Below are 23,533 nucleotides of genomic sequence, written 5' to 3' on the forward strand. Positions count from 1 at the left end.
CCCCACCTGCCGGCTGCTCCTGATTGTAGATGTGCCCTTTGAGTTCCTGCAGGCTTCCATATTTTACCATATCTTTATGGTCCAGCTAGAAGACGTGTTGAATATGCGATGGCGAGCTCCAAAGAGGGACGAGGCTTCTGAAAGTGCAGCCGAAAAGGTTTAACTGCAGATTGTTAAAAGCCAGGGTTGACAAATGGGACTGAGATTGGACAAGAGCAGGGATATAAATGGCAGGAAACTGGGGGGGAAAAAGACAAAACATAGGATGTGGAAGAGGGGGTAAAACCAGCAGAGCCGGAAAGGGTTGGATAAGGCTCGTACGTGCATTTGTGTGAAAATTACCAGCCTGTTAAAGCATGTCTGAAAAATGTGTTGCTCTTAAAGGTCAGAGGCCATGACAGCACGCCTCCTAGTACTCCTTTAAAAGCGCACACGTACACCAATTAGCAAAGCAGACTTTCTACTTAAGCCCCAATGTGTTATAGAAGCCTTTCGAGAGGCTCAGACCCACCCCACCACCACCAATGGCACCGTCTGGGTCATCTAATAAACCCGCCCCTGCTGTTGTCCGAGCCTCGTAAAGATGGATCACATTTCCATTTCAGTCGCAGGCGCACACCTCCGTTAATCCTTTTTTTGGCCTGTGTCTTTTGTCCAAAAGGGTTGGTGTCACAAGGGGAGATAAATGAAGTGGCATGTGGCAATTTTCAGAGCAGAAGCAGCGGCAGCTTCGGAGGGTGGTTTCAAGGCTTTGAAGAAGAAAGAATTACATCTGTGGCTGCTCGCATCTCTGACAGTGAAAGTGTGCGTCTGGGTTGTCCATGTGTCACCTCAGTGTGATAAATGTGCATGGGTTTGTGTGTGCGCACGTTCGCCGGAGCGAGAACAGGCATCTGTTGCATATCATTAGCAGCTTTTAGAATGAATTACCTCAGTGGATTTCCCCCCCCCCCCCCCCCCCCCCACACACACACACACACACACACACACACACACACACACACACACAGAGCACCCTTCATCCTATTCCATCCACCCTGATAATCCCTTTATCTTGGCAGCTATTCAACACATAAAGGGCCAATGCCACTGAATAATGATGCGGTCATATCTACTCCTCGCTCGCCCCCGGTGATAATCTTCATCTGGGGATGACAGTGATGGAGAAATTTTATGCATGCGGTCGTTCGGAGTTGAATAAATCTGATTTCCTAATTTCTGGGCCGGGAGCAGGAGTCAAAACAAGCCACGGCACATGTTTGCACACACAAAAACAGGCACACTTTACAGCCCACATCCAGGCTGTCCCTCCTCAAATTCCCAGAGTTCAATCCCCCCACCCTCCTTCTGCCCCTCCAGCCCACCGTCAGTGTTTGCCAAGAAGGTCACTTACGATGTGAGTGACAATCCCTGAAATCGTTAAAACAATCCATCTCCTTTTTTTCTTTTCATTAAAGGCAGCATGCCTCCATTTACATATTTGGATGACACGCCCGGCTGGTTTGTTTAATTGCTGTAAGCTGGTCGGCTGCACAATTACTAAAGTTGTTTTTGTGCTTCAGCATCTTATTATTAGGCGCGCAGCGCCGCCGACACCGAGCTAATCAATTTGAAACAACGGCAGACGTCTTTAATGCCCGAGCGGGGATAATAAAAGTTGCTTTGTCGAGGCGCGCGTGGAGGCTTGTGGTGCAGATCGTAGCTTGCTTCTTGAAATTTCAGTTTGCTTTTTCCTGCAGAGAAGCAAAAAAACCACAAGCACGCGTTTGTCACATTCAGAGGGGAGTTTAGGGCAGCAGACAGTTACAGTATATGTTGTAGATAGGTGATGTTTTTGACAGCAAGAGTACACTTCTGCTTTTCAGCGGAGGGAGTGTGTGTGTGTGAGAGAAAAACAGTGGAAAGCTAAAGATTAATCGCAAGTAGGAGGAGGCAACTGAGCGAGGTCGAGAAAGCTGTTCACCATGAGGAGGAAAGAAGGGAAGGAAAGGGAGGAAACGAAGCAGAAGTGAAATCGAGATGCTTGCAGTATTTGTGAGTGAATATTCTTTTAATAGTTTGTGTTTTCCGTGCTGCACACAGACAAACATTGTTGAGGTTAATTGAACAAACGCTCACGGACTCAAGTCCTAATGATTTACATGCAGAGCAGCTGCCTGGGGCTTTGGCAAGAAAAGGAGAAGAAGAAGATAAAGGAGCAGATAAAGTAAGAAGAAGGGGAGGATAGTCTACCTCTGATGGCAAAAATGTGTGAATTTTGCTCAGGATACAGTTTGTGAACCTGAGATCTTCCCTTTGCCGCAAAGAAAACATGTTTTGTTAGCTCCCAGAATGCCAGAGGTTATCCAGCCAGGCAATCAAATCAATGCTTATTGCCCATCCAATTAGAGCCCGGCAGCTTCTGGTTCAGCTGCATTTCCGAGTGCGTTTGAAAGAAATCTCCCTGGGCCTCTAAAAAGACTTTGGGGTCACCACGGAAAACTGGCACAGGAAGGCAGGAAATGTGGCTTTTCCCATGGGGTAGTGTGACATTAAGTGGAGGCAGATTTTACAGACGCGCACGCATGTTTACACAATCCTCGCACATATGCCCAGAGCCTCTGTGTACTGCAGTGGCTCCGCGAGGTCAGGACAGGTCAGGGAAAAGCTTTGGGAGAGAGAAGATGTGTCATTTCTGGTGAAAGCTTAAGACACATGTTGCTGTTTCTGTAGCCCTGCAGCTGTTTGGGATTCAGGAAGAAGGGAGTTGGCAGTGAACTGTTAAAATTAGCCCCCTTTTTTCTTAAGATTCTGTATAAGAAAGTTAAAAAAGAAGATACATGTGTAAATGTAACCCTGTGGACTTAGACGATGTAAGATTGGTTGGTTTTGCACCTTTGTGCATTTCCTTTAATCTCTTTGGATCATTACAAAACGTTTACATGCTTCATATTTCACTTACATGTCCCCGGTGGGAAATGATTGTGAATGCTACCGCCAGCAGATATAGTTACTGCAGCTTGTAAGAAGGAGGGTCGTCATCTTGTGGGTGAATCTATAACAAATACACACGCACGCACGCAAATTTGTAATATGAGAGAGAGAAAATGAGGCAGCCTTGCTAAATTATGCAGTTTCAATTTCCCCATTTAGGGAGGATAGATCAATTTCTCAGACTAAAACCATTAACCCTTAGGATGGCTGGTGTTGCCATGGCAACACTCTTATGTCTCTTGATCGCAAGCACCTGTTTTCATGGGGACGCACCATTGCTTTGGCTCATGCGGGCGTATGCAGCGATCAGTGAGTTAGACTGTGCGAGGCCTGGATTGCACGCACACACACACACACACACACACACACACACACACACACACACACACTCACTTTCCTGAACTGAAACTTGACGGTTTCTTCAGTTGCAGTGATGGATTTGAGTAAGCAGATCCTGCAGCACCTGCAGGCGTTTCTGTGCATGTGTGCGTGCATTTAATTGCATTGTCTCAGTCAGGGGCAGGGTCCCTTGTTGCACTGCATCCTGTCGGGGAGTTGTATTTCATCTACCCTCTCTGGGGATGGGTGTGTGTGTGTGTCACAGTGAACTACTGCTTGCCTATGCGGTCTTTCTGCTTTTTCTCGCCATGTATTTTTGTCTCGGCTTTTATTTTACTCCTCCCCCTTCTTTATTTCTTCTAGTAGCTGTGGTTTTTCTACATCTTTTTCTTTTTTCTACACCGTACACTTGTTTTGCTTCTTTTTCCCTTTTTCATCTTCAATTCTTAACCCTTGACATCAGTCCCCCATCCTTCTCCTCCCCTCCCCCATCTATCTCACCCCCTCCACCGAGCAAATGGCCCTCCGGTCAAGTCACAAGATGCTCAGTAGTGTGTTTGGATTTCATGGAGCATTTTTTTTTCTGCTTTGACACAGCCTGCAGGAGTGTCTGCATGCATCTCTGTGTTTATCATGATAATGCTGCCTATGTGTGCTTCTGTATACTAATGTGTGTGTGCGTGCATGCAAATGTCATTTGCACTGATTGGGAAGACTAGGAGGTCATCAGTTTCCCTTAACCATGTCCACATTACTCTGATGCTATTATGCCAGCAAAGGGAGGCATTGCAAGCATATTGCTGCTTTCCACTTTATCGAGATGGCTTTAGAGCACATTTGGTAAACACAGTATTTCAGGGGTGAGACAAAAGAAGCATGGCAATGTCGCATCACATCCTCTTAGAGCTGAATAATCGATACACTGGCACGAAGTATCGACGTTTTTTATTAAATCATGAAGGCGCTCCAAAGGGATTCGACTTAGCAGAGTCTCTGTGACTCCTCTTATCAGTGCTTATCAAGTGAATGAGGATGGCATGAACTGAAAGTAAGCGAGGACAAAACTCACACGGGAAAAAAACGTGGACAGCAAGTCAGAGCAAATCAAATGCCCAGATTACTGAAGTGGACTAACATTAATGCACAGACAGTGTATTATACAGCAGGAATGGAATGAGAAATATTTATGTTTATTGCTTAATGACATTTTAAGTGCCTTACACCTACAGCTAATTTAGAGTCATTAATTACACGTAGGACCTGGAGGAAAACCATACAGTTGCATAACTTTACATAGAAAAGCTCCAGCTGCTACTTTTGGGTGAAGAATCCCTTTTTTTGAGTGTGTCTGTATACCACGTTTAGCTCAGACTTGCAGCATAAATCAGGTTCAGATCATGTTCTAGCCATCAGTTTTTATTTGGAACGGGCCACAGACCACCTCCTTCAAAGTGTGACTACCGTGTTCACGTCTGCACAGTTAAAACAGTTTGATTTAAATCACTGCCATGTGCCAGATGTTTAAAAAAAATGTTTATGTTAATTATTATGTTTTGCAGTATTTGCATAGCTTTACTTACCTCTAGCAACGTCTATTAGCTGTGAAAGCTACCGGTGATCATAATCTGGTGTGACTGCTCCATGAAATTAAAGTTTGGATGGCAGGAGGAGGGCGTGTGGCACTATGCAGGCGGACGTGCAAGGCAGCATTCAGCATGTTTAAAAGCTATTATGTGGCAGCCTGTTCATATCAGATTAGAGTCTGTGGGTAGCAAACACAGATGTCAGTAAATCTGAGTAAAATGCAGCCTTTGTTTTTTCCCGTGCAAATGTGCTGCACGAAGCACAGACGTTAGGGGTAATTTCTAAATCACATGAAGTCCCCTGGGGATACTAATCCTGTAGGAATGGGGCTTTACTCTGTGATTCCCACACCAACTGTATTCTCGTGGTTAAAATATATATATATATATATCTTTGGATTATGTTTAGCCCCTGCCCCAAAGTGCATTGTTGTAATCCTACTGGTCAGAAAGGTCACCGAAAATTATCATCTTTTTTATATACTCCTATTGTAAAGATGGATTCTGCATAATGACCCCCACTCCCATCAGTGGAGAATGATGTTCAGAAGCAGAAGTCCTCATTGTTTGCAATAAACCCCTCTCTAGCTCCTTTTATGATGTTTGAAAGGTTACTTGGGTTTCCTGCAGAGCTCCACACGAGCACGACTTCTTGAAGAAAGTGGAGGCTCTTTCTCTCCCGAAAACTCGATTATTTATTATTGTGGAAATGCCTCTGGCTGTCCTTTCAGAAGCTTTCCCTGGGCTCATTTCGCTGCAGACATCCAGCTGTAAACCTTCCCCATCTGCGTGCACCCAGAGGACCCTGCAGAGGGAGGTGTCACACGTGCTGCGAGAGTATACATGGAAACCGAAGCGCCGCTTTCGCCTGTGGATGCTAATTTTTCTTTCCCTGCCAGTGACCTGTCCAGTAGACAAAACTCCCACACACCCACACTCAGAGTCAGGGAAACGCTCTTCCTGTAGAGCAGCACAGCTCAGATTAGATGCCGTGGCTTTTTGGCTCTGGTGTCTTGCATATAAAGTCCTGCAGTGGTCTGTCTTATGATAATGTCAGGTCTCAGTGTGTGTGGACAGCTGGGTGAGGGTAAAATTTGGGCTTTTACCTTCGAATTTCCAAACACATTCCTTCTAAAATGACTTTTCCAGTCAGTTATTATGTGTAAACAGAAGACATCCACACTGATTGTCTCCGTTCCAAGGCTTCTGCTTTCTTTCATCAAAGCCAGGGAGCACTTGGAGAAAGAAGAGTGACAGCAAAAGAAAGCACAGTTGTAGTCGTTGGCTTGAAGTCTTGTATCACATAACGGTGGCCTGTGGAGAGCTTTCCGCTGTGAAAAAGATACTCGGAGCTTTAATGTGTAGTGTTTATGAAGCATTAAGGAAAGAAAAGTATGCTTTGATGACAGAGCGGATGGTTTATTCTACGCATATTTTGTACACAGCAGGGTACCCAAAGTGGTATCCAACTTCTTTTGCTCTGGGAGTAAGATGATAAATGTAAGACTTTTGCAGAGAGAGTTTGGTGCCTTGGAATAGTGGAAAGTATGGGAATGGCCTCATGTGCCAGGAATTTACTCTAAGTCTAAATATTAAGACTGTATAAGTGAGTGAAGGAGTGCCTTAAAGGTGTTTTATATTTATGTTGTAAGCTTGCTATCTGCAGTCTTTCTAATGGCCAGCAGGGGGTGACTGCTCTGGTTGGGGAAAAGTGTCGATTGTATAGAAGTCTATGAGAAAATGCTCCTACTCATCACTCAATCTATGACCTCAGTAGACAGGCTCATGGTGAGGTCATGGTCTCATTTACTGGTTTTAAGATTCATTTCATTCAGTATGATGTTTATTTTGTCATTTATGGTCCAATATAGAGTAAAATAGACAGAGTACACTTTGTCCTTTCACTGCTTTGTTATTGACAAGGTGCAGTTACGCATGTGTGCAGCGTCCTTTGGTTTCTGAGTGAAATCACTCGTGACCTTGAAGACCTTGGTGTATGTAAGCCAAATTTAAATGACAGTTAAAGATGACCTCAGGCTACACCCCTGTAACGTTTTACTAGGATACATTCAGAACTTTTCAAACTATTGTGTTATTGTGTTTTGCTTTTCGTATTTTTAATTTTATGCTCCTGTCATACTGAAAAATCTTATCTGAGAAATCCAAAGTTAAGTGTTAAAGTGGGGTTTGCTTACATGTGTCTAGAGGCTGGTTAACACTCCTGACACACCACTCACGCATCCAAAAACAGAGGTCTGAACTGTCTTTCATTCCTCAAACCTCAAACTATCCTTACAACCTGTTGCTGACTTTTTCAAGAAAACACCGCCTGAAATCTGCCATGACACACTGAAGTACTGAAGGACATTTCATAAGTTTGGCTTAGTGGTTCCAGGATTAGTTTTGATCCACAGAAGCTAAATTGAGTCGAGCAGGATACCCTACCGTGCTGAACACGCCAAAACCACCAGTTACAGACTCGTGATCTCCTACGAGTTTCTTTCACAAAACATCCCTGCGGAGATTTATTTATTTATTCCTCCCTTTTTTTCCACTCAACCGCCATAAATAGCGGCGATGGGTAGAAGGAAATGTTGCCATGGCGACACAGCGCCGTGGCAGCCGGTAATTATTCTGGTTTAAGTGCCAGCGCGAGCCGCGGGCGAGCTGGCACGCAGCGGCAGATAGTGACACCTGGACACGAGCCTCTCAGGCGAGGTCAGATACGGCGTCTGTGAGGTAACTGTCCCAGGGGACCCCAAAGCATTCGGTCATTTCAAGCAAAATCAGAGTGTATAACTGAACCTGCACCCTGTACGTGTACAATGTAAAATACTGCAGTGCATACTGCGCACGTTACATGTTATGGGACACAGTTGAGTGATGATGTCACCTGGTTATTATCTTCTCGGTTACATGGGCTGACTGATCAATACATCGCATGTGTGAAAGATGCAGTGCTTATTGTGTGTACTGCATACAGCTAGTGTGTGTTTGTGCATGAGAGGTTGCAAGCAGCCTGTTGTCCAATATGTATTTGCTATGGGCATTAAAAAACAAACACTCAATAGCCTCGCTGCTCTCCCACTCACATGCCTGCCCAGCCTACATCTGTGCACGCACACACACTCGCAGGACAACACCACCCTCCAATGATAACATTAACTCATCTAACCCCCCCCCTTTTTTTGTTATCTGCTCTCTTCCAGGCAAGGCCAACCTGACTAATCATCCAAGGTGTCAAGGTAAGGCTTTGTTAAGTCTGTTGGTGTCTCGTACCAGGCGCACCTGTGTGTTTTTGTACAGGGATAAACACAATCGGCTTTCTGACAAAGGCGGGAATTCCTCAGCGTCTTCTTGAAGAAGACGAAGGCGAAATTAAAACTGCGCTCTGCAGCTCCATCTGATTTGCAAACAAAACTTCCATGCTGCTCGAATACGACGAGTGCTACATCAGCTCCCACACTCCCCAGTCACATTAGCATAGGCGAGCAGAGAGACACAATGGAGTTTTTCACCGCCGGCACAGAGTACACACATTCTTCGCACACACATACACTCCAGACAGGAGTTTGGCTCCTGCACTCTCCAAGAAAAAAGACGAGGGAAGATAGGTTGTCATGTTTTTGTCACTGCCACTTGCCACCAGGTCTGCTGTAGCTCTCTGTTGTGCTGTGACTGAAAGGAGAAAGAGTGTGTGCGGTTTATTTTCGCTCCCATTTTTCATTGTGCGGTTTCACTCCTTCTCCACACTGTCTGCCCTGAACTATTTCTCTATCTTAGTCACGGGAGTGCACGACATCCCCTCCCTGCACACACACAGTGGGATACAAACCACCCTCTCCACATTTATTTATTTTTATTATTTTAGGCTCACAATCCCTCCCCACCCTTTTGTGACTCACCCGCAGCTCCACACAGCCCCCATAAATCATCCGTGATAAAATCAGGGGTTCCATCAGTTCAGCTAAACCCAACTTTAGCTGTTAGACGGAGACGTGATGAGGTTTCTGATGCTGTGCGCAGAGCCCAGACACCAGTTGTTGGAGGCAGTGTTGTGAGGGCCACTGCAGCAGACTGAGGCAGATCGCTGTCTGCACTGCGGTCTCACACTGCTCGCTTCTGCCACCTGCTGGTCATGTCTAGTCAGTGTGTGCAGTTCAAATATTTATAAGGAATGTTAAAGAATCTAAATGAATTAGCCAAAAACAGCAATTCATTTATTGTAGTATGCGTCTCTGTAGTTGGAGCTTCACAGGTGTCCAAGACACAAAACAGCTAATGCACCTGGTGTCCTCTGTTCCACTAGGCGTTGGTGTAGTAGCTTATTTAAAGTCACTCTCACAGATAATTAAGAAAATAGTCCAGTAGTTTACATGTGCATTTCAATGTACCAATGTGCCAGTCTCATGACAGCAACTCAGTGCATTTAGATGTGTAAACAAGACGACCGGCCGAAGTTCAAACTGAGCATCAGAATGGGGGAAAAAGTAATGTCAGTGACGCTGATTGTGACATGGTTGTTGGTCTGAGTGTTTCATAAATTGCTGATCTATCAACCACCTCTAGGGTTTATAGAGAATGGTCTGAAAAAGAGAAAATAACCAGTTAATGGCAGATCTGCGGGAGGAAATGCCTCCAGAGTAATCAGATTGCAGTCCGATAGAGCCTCTTTGGGTTCAGGTAGAACAGGAGATTCTCGTCGTGGATGTGCAGCCGACAAATCTGTAGCAACTGTGTGAAGCTCTCATGTCAACATGGACCAAAATCTTGTTGAATCTATACATGAAGAACTGGGACAGCTGACCTGTGCAGTCAAAGTGACAAAACAAAAGCGAGTGTAGAGGTTCGGTTTTTCTACCAAAGAAAGCCAAACATATTTTTACATTTTAGAGCTGATATTAAAGGAGTTTAGACGAGATTTGAGATGAAAACATTTCCTACAGCGTGCTGGGCAGCATAGCCAGGAAATATGGAGGGTTTCCTCTATTAAGGTGTGTCATTTCTTTGAAAAGCATAAGCAATGTTGAATATTTTTAGGGTGTGTATCATAATCACCTTCCATTACATCACGCAATAACAAGGAAATAATCCTCAGATGGTGACTGTTGCTGAACATGAGTTGCTGACAATGAGTTCACTGTATTCATATGGCTTCCCACAGGCACCAGATCTCAGTCTAATAGAGCACCTTTGGGATGTGGCGGAATGGGAGATTCCCATCATGGATATACAAATGTGCAGCTGTGTGATGCCATCATGTTAACATGGACCAAACACTGAGAAGTGTTTCTGGCACATTGTTGAAGAAAAAAAAGGAGGTTCCAACCCAGCAGTGGCAAAGTGTCCCTTTTTAGCTTTTCAAATCTAAAGTTACACATTTTCACTCTATTTTATTTAAAAAAGAAAAGAAAAGAAGAAGAAGTCACCCAGTGGACACTTGGCGAAGCAGTTTTTTGCCCGCAGGTCATATTTTGGAAAACTTCAGATTTCTTTATAATAGCAAACAATAAAAAGTCATTATTTCTGTTTCTGTCTGCATTCGAGTCAACCTGGGTTTGAAAGATTCATAAGGTGTTTATAAACAGTGATTGTCTGACGAGCATGATTCGCCTTTAGGTTTCCATGATAGAGCTTTAAGGTGGCTGCTGAATTCAAATTCTCCTCTCAGTATGTTTTCCTAACAAACAGAGCACAGCTTGCACGGTTTGGCTGACTGTATCCTTCAGTAAACGTTGCTCCTCCTCAGCCAACGGCGATCTCTCAGTATCTGCTGAAAAGTTAAAAAAAAAAAACGCTGCACAAGTTTTTTTTCACATTTAAAAACATAAAAAAATCTACAATATACGTCATTCCTGGTAAAACGGTAAAAAATAAATAGTTTTGCTTCGGTTTAAATGTGATTGTAATTTCACATCTACAAAAAAAGTTTTGTTTTTCTCGTGTTTCCCCAGCTGGTACCAGTCCGATGTCCTCTCCCCCCACAGTGTGATGTGCCATGGCTCCGGTGCTGAGTGGAGTGTGGTGGGGGCCGGAGGCAGGCGTCGTCGGGTCGGGGACGGCAGCTTCTACTGGTGTGGCGTCGTGGCTGGGGAGCGGGCAGCTGATCTTGATCGTCACCCTCAGCATCCTCACCGCTTTGCTGCTGGTGTCGGTGCTGCTGCTGCTCTGCGCTAGCTGCCAGGGGTGAGCGCCATCACCAAGCAAACACACCCATATATGCCGTGTACTGGTGTTATTGTCATCGCTGTTAGGGCACGCTCACATATCAAAAAAAGCTTCACTTCCTGCTGTGTCAGCTATCCAAAGCAGATCTGCTCTGCTGGGAAATGCAGACAGTGCACAAATACCTGAGAGGCCGTTCTTAGCTACAGTAATTATAGGTACAGCAGCAGTACAGAGCAGTGCTGCTGAGTAACACTAAAAATGCCCTCTAGGGTAGTAGGCCATAATTATTTAATTAATAATTATGAATGGAAGCATGTGCTGTCTCTAAGCAGCCGTACACACTCCCATCTATCTATATATATAAAAGAGAAACACGTTTCCTTGTCATTTAACTTTCCTTTCGTGTAATCCCCGTAAAGAGCTGATGCAAGCAGACTCCAAATAAAGCAGCACAACTGAAACTAAAAGTTAATTTGACCGACTTAACGACCCAGCGCGTAATGGAGCTTCCACGTAATGCAGTCTTTATTTGTCCCTCGACATAGCTCCTCCTCCTTTAGAGCAACTTCTTCATCTGATTAGAACAGGAGTTTCGAGGTGGAGCTAAAGATAGACAGTTGTCTATCTTTAGATGCCCACAGTTAGATTATCTGTTCTCAGTGACATCACAGAGAGCCAGAGTAGAACAAAAATGTCTGAAATGGAGTGTTTCTGAGCAGGCTGAAGGCTGAGCCTCACAGGGTTTACCTGCTCACAGCAGGTCTGCCTTAACCTCCTAGGACCTGGCCTCCACATATATAGACATCACATTTTGGGTTGTCTAGACCAAAATACTAAATTTTGCTCTACAAGGGCCTGATATCCACTGACGAGGACATTATACTGCCACTGTTTTATCGAAATTTAAAACAGATGTCCCCTTATGTGGATCTTATTTTTCTCAGAAACAAAAAAATCAGGTAATTCTTTGTTTTTACATTCATCAGGTCCCAATCAGCCCAAATAGCAAAGAGAAATTTATAAAGCCATTCCATGAAAGAGTTCAGGTTTTAGGAGGTTAAAGCGGACGTGTCTGAAGGAATGTAATATTTATTAGTGATGGTTATTATTACATTTTACTGATCCCAGTTCAGTTGTTTTTGTTTGAATGTTTGATTTAATTTTAGATTACTCTAACAGAAGAAAAAGGAGTGCTATTTAAAAAAGCTATAAAGCAACAAATGTAATAAATAAAACTCATATTTGCAAATTAATATTTGATTTCTGTGTTTTTTTTAATTTGTCAGAAGATTCAAGATTAGAATTTTCTTGGATTTATTTGATGGTTGGGTTGAAAGCATAATATGTGGAAGAGTTGTACAATTATAAAACAGGTTTTTGGTCCCTAATCTGGAGGCACGCTTTGCTTTCACAGTTCTTTGCATGCACAGCTGAGCCCCCGTGTTTAGCTGTGCAGGCTGCTCTAACACTTGATGTGTTGCTCTGTTTTCTCATCTCTCCTTTCTTCTTCTCTTCAGGCAGAAGAAAGCGGTGAATGGACACCCAGCGGGAGATCATCAGAGCCTGGTGAATGGAGTGAGTTTTTCCTTCAGGTTTCCACAGCCTTTTCTCTCAATATATCAAAGCTACAGTCCTGAAGAGGAATGAAATAATAATGTTTTATTTGTTTATTTTTAATAGCAAGGATGCATACTAACACTGTTACATTTTTAAAAAGTCAAGCGGTGTGTATGCAGAACTTCAAGGCACAGTTTATTTGCAAAACCTCTCTGTGGTTTGGTTTTTAATCTGCAAGGTCCATTATTTGATCCTTAACATAGGAAGCTCTAAGGCAGGTATTTGAGGTCTGTGGGTATTACCTCTGAAAGACAACTAATCAAAAATGGTTTCACACTTTGCTGTTTTGCAGCACCAGCTAACACCAACCCCCTGGGGGAGGGGGTTAATGACAGTGAATGAAAAGTTGATAAAGTTTGTTTTTGTTAAATGAATTCAGGCAGGCGTGTCTCTATGATGTTCGCAGACGGCATTGGTGTCTGTAAGAGTAGGGAGCAGGTTGAAGAGAGATGAGGGTTTGGAGACAAAGTTGAGATGATTTGGATGAGATGATGCTGAATATGGAGCTCACAGGCAGGAGGAAAACAAGACCGCAGAGGAGATTCATGAATGTAGTGAAGGACATGCAGAGGGCTGGTGTGACAGGGGAGGAAACTGGGGATAGGGTGCCGATGCGCTGTGGCGACCCCTAACGGGAGCAGCTGAAAGAAGAACAAGTAGAGCGAACAGCTGAATGTTTTCAGGCTTAATCATAGTGTGATTACACTCATACACTGAAAGGCACTTTTTTTTGCATAAAAAATATTTTCTCTAAACATAATTGTTTTTTTAAAAGATACATCAGGTCAGATTTCAGGAAGTTTAAGAAACCGTCAGCTCTTGCAGTCAAAGATCAGCCATTTGGTTTAAACTCTGTCAAAATATCGACTCAGAGCCTTAAACAAAAGCACCCACGCATACTCTTCTCATTAGTCCAAGTGTGGGAGAGTGTGTATCTTTAGTCAGGCGCTGGAGCGATCGGCAAGTGGAGCTGTGGATAGAGTTTAGCTGCGTGCCTCCTCAGTAACACGCGTGCACACTGACACACATCTCCGCCCTTACGTGACGTCCTGTGACACTAGAACACACCCTCCGACTCTTTGCGTCGTAACCCACGTCGATCACGCTGACACAGAAACATACAGAGAACAAAGCCTCCCTGCGTACGGCTGATTGACAGCCTCCAGTTGTTAGCGAGAGGTTGTTTCTGAACGGCTCGCGGCTGCCAACAGGGAAGTGGTTTCTCCCGCTAAGAAAACACGTGGGAAACTCCACTGCCTGCTCGTCACATGTCACTTATTTTAATGTCGTGCTGCCTTAAAACAGAAATAAGGGATACTATTAAGAAAAACAAAAGATTATTATTATTTGTAGAGTTGACCTTTTACCCCGTGCTATGCGACGCTCATAATGATGCGTGGCGAACGTCCGCTATGTCCTTTTGAAGACTGTGTAATGGGCAGAGGTAGTCATTACAAACTACTATAATATTGATGCTTCAGTAACCAAGCACCACTTAAGTGTGACAAATGTCGAGCTTTCACAGGTTAAGTGACATCCACTTACTTTCTTATTCTGACTTCCCCTCTGGGGGTTTGTGTGTTTATATGCGTTTGTGTGTGTGTGTGTGTGTGTGTGTGTGTGTGTGTGTGTGTGTGTGTGTGTGTGTGTGTGTGTTCTTCAGAGCCTTTTTGCATTTGATTGATATCTTCACTGCAACCTTTAAGCATTAGCCCAATTGCCAGGTGATCAAATTGTTTCAAGAGGGACCCATTTGTACGACGGACCGTGTCGTAGCCTGACAGGTTAAATGGGGGTTTTTGTCTTCGTGGTTGAGTAGATTAACTCTTCCTCGCTGAGCTGCAATCTGTCTGTCTCTCCTGCAGCCAGCATCAGTGAACGCTGTCCCTCCTGTTTCTCCCCATCGTTAGAGAGTTCAAGTGTTTTAAACTCACAGGGTGCAGATTAACCAAAATTAGTATTTAAGTCAGTTTAGATACAGGAAGCACCCCGTGGAGGTCCATCAGAAGCAGGGCAAAGTGATCCGTTTTGTTCTAAGAGGATTAAAGACCAGCCTCTGTGATTGTTTAGCAGTTGCTCAATCAGTTTGATCACAAATGCAAAGAGTGTCTGCGACACAGTGTAGGACAAACACATCAACAGGTTCAATCTGTTCAGTTGCTGATTAATGCAAATATCTAATCAGGCAGTCACATTACAGCAAGGCAGCAAGCCGAGACGACCTGCTGAAGTTCAAACTGAGCATCAGAATGAGGAAGAAAGAGTTCAGTGACTTTGGCATGATTGTCGGTTTCAGACGTGCTGGTCTGAGTATTTCTGAAACTGCCGATCAGCGGGGATTTTCCCACACAACCATCTCTAGAGTTTACAGAAGATGGTGATGAGAGTGAGTCCTCTGGGTCGATGCCCGAGGTCAGAGGAGAATGGCCGCTTCATATCTTACAACAAAGGGATGCTGAAAACCATCTCTAAACACACAACACACCACGCTGAGTGTACGTTACTCAGCTGACAAAAGGAAAACGAGGCTCACCCAAATTGGAGAGTAGAAGATTGGAAAAACATTACCTGGTTTTATAAGACTCTGTAGCTGATGTGATACTCGGATGGTAGGGTCAGAATAAGGTGAAAGCAATGTTCTAGATTCCTCCTGCCTTGTTTCAACATTTCAGGCTGGTGATACAATGATGCAATGTGGTGTAATATTTTCCTGGGACACATCGTAGTACCGGCTGAGGATTGATTAAACACCGCAGCCTACCTGAGTGTCGTTGCTGACCTTGTCCATCTCTTTATGACCACAGTTAGCTTCTGTTGGCTGCTTCCAGCAGGATAACAGCATGTCACAAATCTCACATCATCTCAAACTGGTTTCTTGACGCTGGAACCAGTGCAACGGGAGATTCACGTCACAGATGTACAGCAAACAAGTCCAACCAAAACCTCTGAGGAATGTTTCCAGCACCTTGTTGAATCTGTGCTGTCAATACTTTGTGTCACTCAGATTTTTTACAGTTAGTGACCTACAAAAAAATAATTTGACACACCAGCAAGGAGATGTTAATGTTAGCTGTGTTGAAACTGTAAAAGAATGTGAATGTCTGGGGAGAGCAATTAATGAGACATTGTCATGGGATTGTAACAGAATTTGCAAAAAAAGAGAATTACAGTGATTATCGTCCTTGACGGCTTGGATCAGAGTGACGCTGGTTCTTGTTTAGCTTTCATTTTTGGAGAGTATTATAACTTTATGCTTTATTTTAAGCTTCTTTTGTCACTGCCTGGGGTTAATAAGAACAAAGATGACATGTCCGAGTCACAAAACAGCGTTACACTCCTCTGTGATTCCTGAGTGGTGGTGAAGTTGTGAGTTATTGCATCTGTGGTGTACACAAGATATTCTCATTGGGACGGATGACACAAGATTAATGGACTATAAAAAGAAAGATGGATGTAACGTGTGCCTAAATCACGAAACGACAGCATAAAATTAGTGGTTTCATAAAACAGCTAAAGATTACGTCATTGGCACCGACAGCTATGAGAGTGCGTGACCACTAGGTGGAGTTATGGAGCTTCTGATGCATGTCCCTCTGCTCACACAAGGAAAAACCGCAAACCCCAGACAAAGAGCAGTCTTGGCGTGCACTCTTTGAAAGGTTTTGACTTTCTCTGCTCTCTCATTAGTGACTGACTGAGCAATCGTCGTGGAAACTAAAGCATTACAGTTTATGCATGAAGTGCATGTTGATAAATCGTCCTCTGTTAATTACTAGTTTCTTCTCACTGTTGATCTGAGTGTTTGCTCACTCTCAGAGTTGATTCTGCTCAGCTTAGGCTGATAAAACAGGAAACTTGAGCTTTTTTTAAACCCTTCTTCTTCTTCTTCTTCTTCTTCTTCTTCTTCTGCTTTTTTTGTACTGTGCAAGTTGAGTTAGAGATGCAGATTTTTTTCCATGCTTATATGATGTTGCAAGCACAGAAACTGTCAGAGCATGGTTTAAACCCGACTGCAACACAACTGAGTCCCTGCCAGCTTCACAGCTGTTGTTCTTTAGCCTCCTATTGAGACAAGCAGGGAGACAAATTACCCTGTGGGTATCCTTAAGGTAGCGTCTTCCTATTGTTATTATAATTATTAATGTGACACTACAGACGCCGTCCTTTTACCCTGTTCGGCTTGATGTGTTGCTTATGCTTGATTCAATTTTAGTGCCTCTTATAAATGAATTAATATGAAATCAGCTGCATAAAACAAGAGCTGCCTGTTACTCATACTCGCAGAAGCTGTTAGCTGTCTTTAGATGTCTTTTCTTGGTAGGTAAAAATAAGCTACACTTAATTAGGAATGCATAACGGTTTTATAATTACCTTAAAGTAATAAATAATGTGTTTGGAAAAGCTTAGACGAAGCGAGATAAAGAGTCAGGAAAGCATGAAAATTTAAATTTGGGCTTCAAGGATCCTGAAGGTAATGCACCGCACATATGGCTTTTCGATTGCACGGAGGTGTGACGGATGTCCATCCCGTGCAACATAAGGAAGACGTGCAAATTCATTTCTGTAGGTTTTTGTAATTTAAAGAATCTGAGACTGAGGTTTTATTTGCTTGAAGCCTCCAAGCCTGCGAGCTGTGGTGCAGCAGTGACAAAGAGCTTATCCTTTGTTGTGCAGGTTTCAGAGAGAGACATCAGCCAATCAGCAGACAGTCCAGCGACTGACGCGGCGGTCAGCACCTCTCACAATGGGCCTCTCACCAGCGGTACAAGTAAGCCGATAGAGTTCCTATCAGCTCGTCATGTCCTGCCATTGTTGTCTGCGTAGTTAATATTTAGACCGCGTGATACAACATCCATGCAGTGTGTTTTTTCCTGACACGTGATGGCTGTTATGAAGCGTGTTTGCTGGTCAGCTTTGGTTCGTGTTATAGTCAATGTTAAATGCAGTCGTAAAAAGATGCTGTTTCCTCCTCGCCCTGACTCTTTTCTTCTTCCCTCCAGTTCTCACGGACACACAGGACACCAGTCCCCAGTTGTCAGAGGAGATGCTCTCCAGCCAATCAGAGCTCAGGTCCTCCAAGTGCCCTCAGGCCCGCCAGCTTCCCAGCATCCCTCCCAACAACGCCCTTATTGGGAACGGACCCCCACCCTCAGGAGACAGCACTTATGAGGTCAGTGTTTAAAAGTCACCTTTAAACAGCAGAATGATGGGTTTTTTTCTTTACTCATAGTAAGTTCGGACATGCTCACTGGAGGAGATTAAAGCTTGTAATGTTGAATGCTGCTTGACTGAGTAAATGACTGATTGATTGATTACGCCTAGGGATCTTTTCACAAGTGGCTGGTGAATTGAGTGATTTTCGAGCCAGGAGGCAGAAACATCAAAAAGTTATTTCTTGTTTTTGAATGCACGTAAGACCAGTGTGTGTTTCTGATGTTAAGGTGGTGAAGGAGATGGCCGTGGCCTCACGTGACGTCAGTGCCGATGAATCCCTGTACGAGACGGTCAAGGAGCTCAAAGACGGTCCTGCAGAGGCTGGCCTCCCAAACGGTACCATCCAGCCGAGTCCAGACGAACCTCCGCCTCATCCTCCCGCTCTTCTTAACGGCCACATCAGCCCAAGCACACCTGAGCGGGGGCCCATCTTCGCCGGGGTGGAGTACGCCTCTGTCAACCTGAATAAGAAGAGCCGTCACAGCGCAGACATGGAGGCCAAAAGGCGCTCTGGTAATGCTGCCGTTCCTCAACAAAAGCCTCAGGAGGAGCCAGAGGAGGATTTACCGCCACCGGTACCGGAGAAGGTTCTGGATGAAAATGACAACCAGCCAGCGCTGATGATGAACGGGCTCGCGGAGGCTGGGCTGCACAATGGAGAGGTAAGCTTGTTTGAGTGTGTGTCTCTAGGACTTTTTGGGAGATTTTTTTTGAGTGACTATAGGGTACTGTGTGTGTGTGTGTGTGTGTGTGTCTACTTGTTTAAACATCTTTGTGAGGACCAAAAATTGGCATTTTTGAGGTTAGAGAAAGCATTATGTCAGTTTGATGACTTCACTAAGGCATGCTCCAGATTTCACGATGCCATCAAACACCTGTTTCAATGTAAAAACGAACGCAAACCAAGTCTACAGTCACACTGGCGGAAACACTGGTTAGAGACCACAGCGCCACCAACATTGCTGTGAACATGTGCAATCAGCTCATGATCTTTATGCCTTTGAAGTAGAATAACACTGAAACGGGGTCGTGGTCTGAAACTACTACTACTACTAGAGTGAATTGGCGTCCTCAAACCGTCTTTGGTGCATCAAGACGGCAATAAAATGGGAGAAACAGCAATAAGACGGAGTCAGTCTGCGGTCAGTTTTTGAGTGAGTGAGGTCAAGTTGGCAGTTACATTAATCTGTTTGCAGTAATGCGGCAATTAACTGTGATACATTGCAAATCTTTTGCCGTCTGTTACAAATCTGTTGCCGTCTGCATCGTGCACAGTGCTGAGCCGAAGCTGGGATGGACTTGATCCGCACATCAGGTGTGGCTCCCTCAGCCAACAAACAGACACAGCTGATCTACTGCATAAATGTTCAGGGGGGGGACCTCTCATTTATATTTCAGATAAATGAGAGGTCTTTCTGATCTTGTGTACTAAAGGCTCATAAATATTCTATAAACGTTGCAGTGACAGCAGTAATGAATACTGTAACAGATTTCAAAGTATTTATGGGACTTAAATGCATCTTACATTTGTGAAGCTGGCAGTGTTGAATTTGTCTCAAAACCCTACGTGGGCATCAATATGTGTAGTTTTCGACATTTGTACGCACAGAAAGGTTTTTGAAAGGTAAAATTATTAGATTGATGAGGAGAACTTAATAAATTGTGCATAAATGATTCGTATTTATTCAGGTTTGGATGTGTGCATGTGTAAAATAATTGCATCGTTTTTGTGCATGGAATGAAGCATGCTCGTGTGAGTTACGCACAAATCACCGAACGCGGTTGGAAATCTTAGTTTATACTTGATATGACATCGTTCACATTTTCAACACTTTTGAGGCAAATTTCTCTCCGTATACTTACATACAGATGTGAAAAGGTAACGTTATGTGTTTTTGTGAATGGATCATAATTTGGTTTTATTTCTACTAAAAAAAACAACAACTTTAAAACAAGAACTGAAAACAAACATTTTTGATGAAATTTGGATAAATTCCATTTTCCAATCCATTAACTATAACTAAGGGGACGCTAGATGATTCCACACACTCTGAATCAACCAGCAACCAAAGATGGTGCTCGTGGGTGTGCTTATTAGCTTATGTTTGTGAGAAAGCCCCACGTGAATTGTAAGTAAGGTCTCATTTATGCTGTGCTGCATGTAGGAGTGTTCCAGTGATTGAATATTTGTACTGTATAACCGCAGTTGCTTATTACAGGCGGCGTCTGATTAAAGAGCGAGCAGTTTTATTAGAGTCAACTTTCATTCAATGTGTCATCGTGAGCGAGAGGAAGCGTGGCAGGAAAGAAGAAAAGTAACCTGTGACGACGGGGAAAATGAGCATTAGTCAGATGATGAAACTATATGACAGGGAAAGTCATTTTTCAATTTCCCTTGGCATAAAATACTCAGATCGGTAAAAACTATGAATCCATTCTCGACCATCTTGACAAAACACTGCTTTGAAAAGAAAGTGATAGTGATAGTATTTCATTCGTATTCGCTATAATGCATTCAGAGAGAGCATGAGGGTGTTTAAAGGCCAGGGAGGACAGGTTACATGGAGGGGAGGAATGAAGCAGCTATTGTTGTTAAGATTATGTAGAATGAAACAAAAAAGAAAAATACAGCAATGCAATGCAGTTCTAGACATTATAGTAAAAAAAACGTTTGTCGTTTAGAGCGCTTAACAAACTTATTAGATCACCTTTCAATTTTACAAATCAGTCAAAAAATTGTTTAAATGTGTTTTTTTTTTGTAGACATAAAACTATTTTTTCTGTTCAGGGATGTAAGTAGAAAAAAATAATAATGTACTTTAACATTTTTTACTTTTTTGTAAAACAGCACATTTGAAAATTCATGGATAACAATAATTATATTGTCGCATTAAAAACATAATGTTAAAATATAAAATATAATGCTAAAATAACACTGAAAATTACGTTTTTTTTGTAAAGTGGTCAATTTGAAAATTCTCAGCTAAAAACAATTATATTTTAATCAGAAAATCAAATCAAGTCCATTTTGATTAAATTAAGAAAACAATTTGGTAATTACCAATAATGTTAATTTTCATCAAGTGTGGCTCGAACCTTATATATTGAGTGGTGGTCTAATAAATTTGTTAAGCACTGGATGTCATAAAATCTTTACAAATATTTTACAACACCCAAATAAATCTTTGATACGATGATGTCACCCTAAAAATATAACATTGCATTTTACTTTCTTTTGTTTGATTCAGTCGTGCGGTCGAGAAAGACGTGTTCGCCGCTTCTCAGCTTCCACTGAGTGCGGTGCCCAGCGTGTGTTATGCGTCTCCTGCATGTAGATTTAATCAGCTAGAATCTGCATAATGAACATTGTTAATTTGATGGAACAGAGAAATGAAAAGCTTTTAATGGAGCTGTGCAGGGAAAAAAGGGGAGAAACGAAATTAATTTTTACATTTTTAACAACAAGAATAATAAGTAGAGTTGTAATTTTCAGTTACGCTGTGACCCTGGAGCTCTTAAACTGCAAACTGCTCTTAAACTTTTGTTAAATTAGCAGATATCACATAAATGGGTAAGAGCAGTAGAAGTGGGTAGCATCATGGCACTTGATGCACCACCCAAAAAATGTTGCACTGCTACTGAAGGGGATGCCGAGGTTTTTTCTCGAAGCACAACAACCACAAACACAGCAAAGCTTCTCTTGAACAAATGGGCTTTAATTGTGGCATTATTCCACGAGGAAAAACGGAACGTTGTTGGAAAAAGTTGAGTCAGTTTAGTCTTAATATAAGATTTCCATTTGACAAACCCACACGCATAAAAAGGCTGAAACTTATCATCCTACGGTAATGATAGGGATTCACTCTTTCATTCTCCCCATCTTAATAACACAATTTATACCAATATATAGCTGATGTCGGTCATCTTCTCAACATCATGCCTGGCTTGAGATAAAGACCACGGAGAAGAAAGAAAAAGAGAGATGTGTCTCTCCGCTACAATTATTATCCGCTAAGCTGACATCTCGTGCTGCTTTATGGAGACTGGCAGACCGAAGAAAGAAATTTGATGGTGAGAAGGGGAAAAAAACCACAAAAAAACACGGTGTGGGAGTGAAGGGAGGAGAGAAAAAAATGAAAATGGGAGCCGAAGTGAGAAGAGCAGGAGAGAGTAATAGATGAAATGGAGATAGTGACAGAGAGATGATGGGAGAGTTGAAAAAACTCGGAAAGGACTGGCAGGCATGACGGGTGAGGAGGAAAGAGAGGAGTGAGAGACAAGGAGGGAAAAAAAAGAAAGAAAGAAAGCCAGGAGTATACAAACGAAGTCATCGACAAGGAGGCGGCGAGAAAAAAAGGATGAGGGAGAAGAAAACTGCTACAGAGGGTGAGATGTGGAGATGTGTAGAAGAAGAGATGGAGGAAGAGTAAAAGAAAAGGTAAAAAGAGAAGCATAGCAGTTCATTATCGTGGACTGAACAAGGCAGGGCAGAGCTGCTGCTGCTGCTGCTGCTTACAGCATGCTGAGATCCATCAGAGAACCAACACACTCTCAGCTCAAAGAATTGCATCAGACAAAGAATCACATTATCAGCCTGCCACAGAGATCATCTCTTAACTTAAAGTACTTTTAAATTATACTTCTAATGTTACAGCACTTTTTACATACATTTGTTTACAGTGTTGTGCCAGTGTGCTGTCACCAGGGGGCAGTGTAAAAAGATATACGAGTTTGTGGTGTTGTTGGTCCATTGCATTTTAGCACAGGTGTTCTTGTTCCTCTTAAGATAAGTTAGCGTCAGGTCAATAACTTGCTTTACTTTCTAATTAAATACACTGATGCTCTGTTATGCTTTGTGTTTCTATTTAGTGAATATTTGTCGGTTAGCCAACTAGATTAAAGTGGTTACAGCGGTAAACATTACAGTAACCAGTTAAACTAACCCTACACATGTCTTTAAAATGTGGGAGGGAGGTGCAGTACCCGGAGATGAGTGTTTCTGCCATCGCCATCTTGGTTGTAAAAAGACATCTGACTGCAACTTGTGACAGATAACTTATTAGCCAATGAGCGTGCAATATCATACTTCAGATAATCCTCCGTTTAAAATACAAACCAAGACCAAAACTTTCAAAATAGACTAAAATTTTTATTTAATATCATCGAAAATGAGTGGATGAAAGGAAATTCGAAGGGAAAGCGGATTAGCCTTTTATAGGAGTAAAAGTCTTTCTGCAACCACAGCTGTCGCCATCTGGTGGCCATCAGATAGAATGCAGGTTTGAGGCACCTCCACATTGGCTTTGCTTTTCCAACTCGGAAGGTAAATCCATTTATTTATGTTTTTACTGTCCTTGCTTTAAATACGCTCTTTATGATAATCTGTCTGGTTGCTCGTTTGTCTAACTGCTGCTTTCCTCTTAGTAATGTTGTAAGTTGTTGCAACTGATACAAATAACAGCACTAAGCAACAAGAAGACCCATGTTGTTATAAACCGGAACTATTCTGTATTTTTCTGAACTTTAGGTTTGGGTCCCTCTTTTCTGTGTTGATGTATCTTTTTACTTTATTCACACGTCTTTGTTCCTTTGTCTCTGGTGTTTTTGTAGCCAATTAGTTCATCACTGCTGCTCGTTTG

General features: G+C 42.9%; 1 protein-coding gene across 3 annotated transcripts in view; it reads left to right on the forward strand.

The window, feature by feature from the left end:
* The window catches only part of pag1 (phosphoprotein membrane anchor with glycosphingolipid microdomains 1), a 59,470-nt gene that overhangs the window by 28,898 nt on the left and 7,039 nt on the right, over positions 1-23,533 (forward strand). For all 3 annotated transcript variants that reach the window (XM_085395908.1, XM_085395910.1, XM_085395909.1), the window contains 6 exons: positions 8,105-8,140; positions 10,850-11,081; positions 12,581-12,638; positions 17,355-17,448; positions 17,681-17,850; positions 18,122-18,556. In XM_085395908.1, coding sequence (XP_085252034.1) covers positions 10,894-11,081; positions 12,581-12,638; positions 17,355-17,448; positions 17,681-17,850; positions 18,122-18,556 — 945 coding nt within the window. In that variant the 5' untranslated portion in view covers positions 8,105-8,140; positions 10,850-10,893. The remainder of the gene's footprint in view (positions 1-8,104; positions 8,141-10,849; positions 11,082-12,580; positions 12,639-17,354; positions 17,449-17,680; positions 17,851-18,121; positions 18,557-23,533) is intronic.

This window comes from Rhamphochromis longiceps, linkage group LG22, assembly GCF_057381845.1.
Source record: "Rhamphochromis longiceps isolate RC_006_pf linkage group LG22, R_longiceps_female_GT1.1, whole genome shotgun sequence".
NCBI classification, from domain to species: Eukaryota; Metazoa; Chordata; class Actinopteri; order Cichliformes; family Cichlidae; genus Rhamphochromis; species Rhamphochromis longiceps.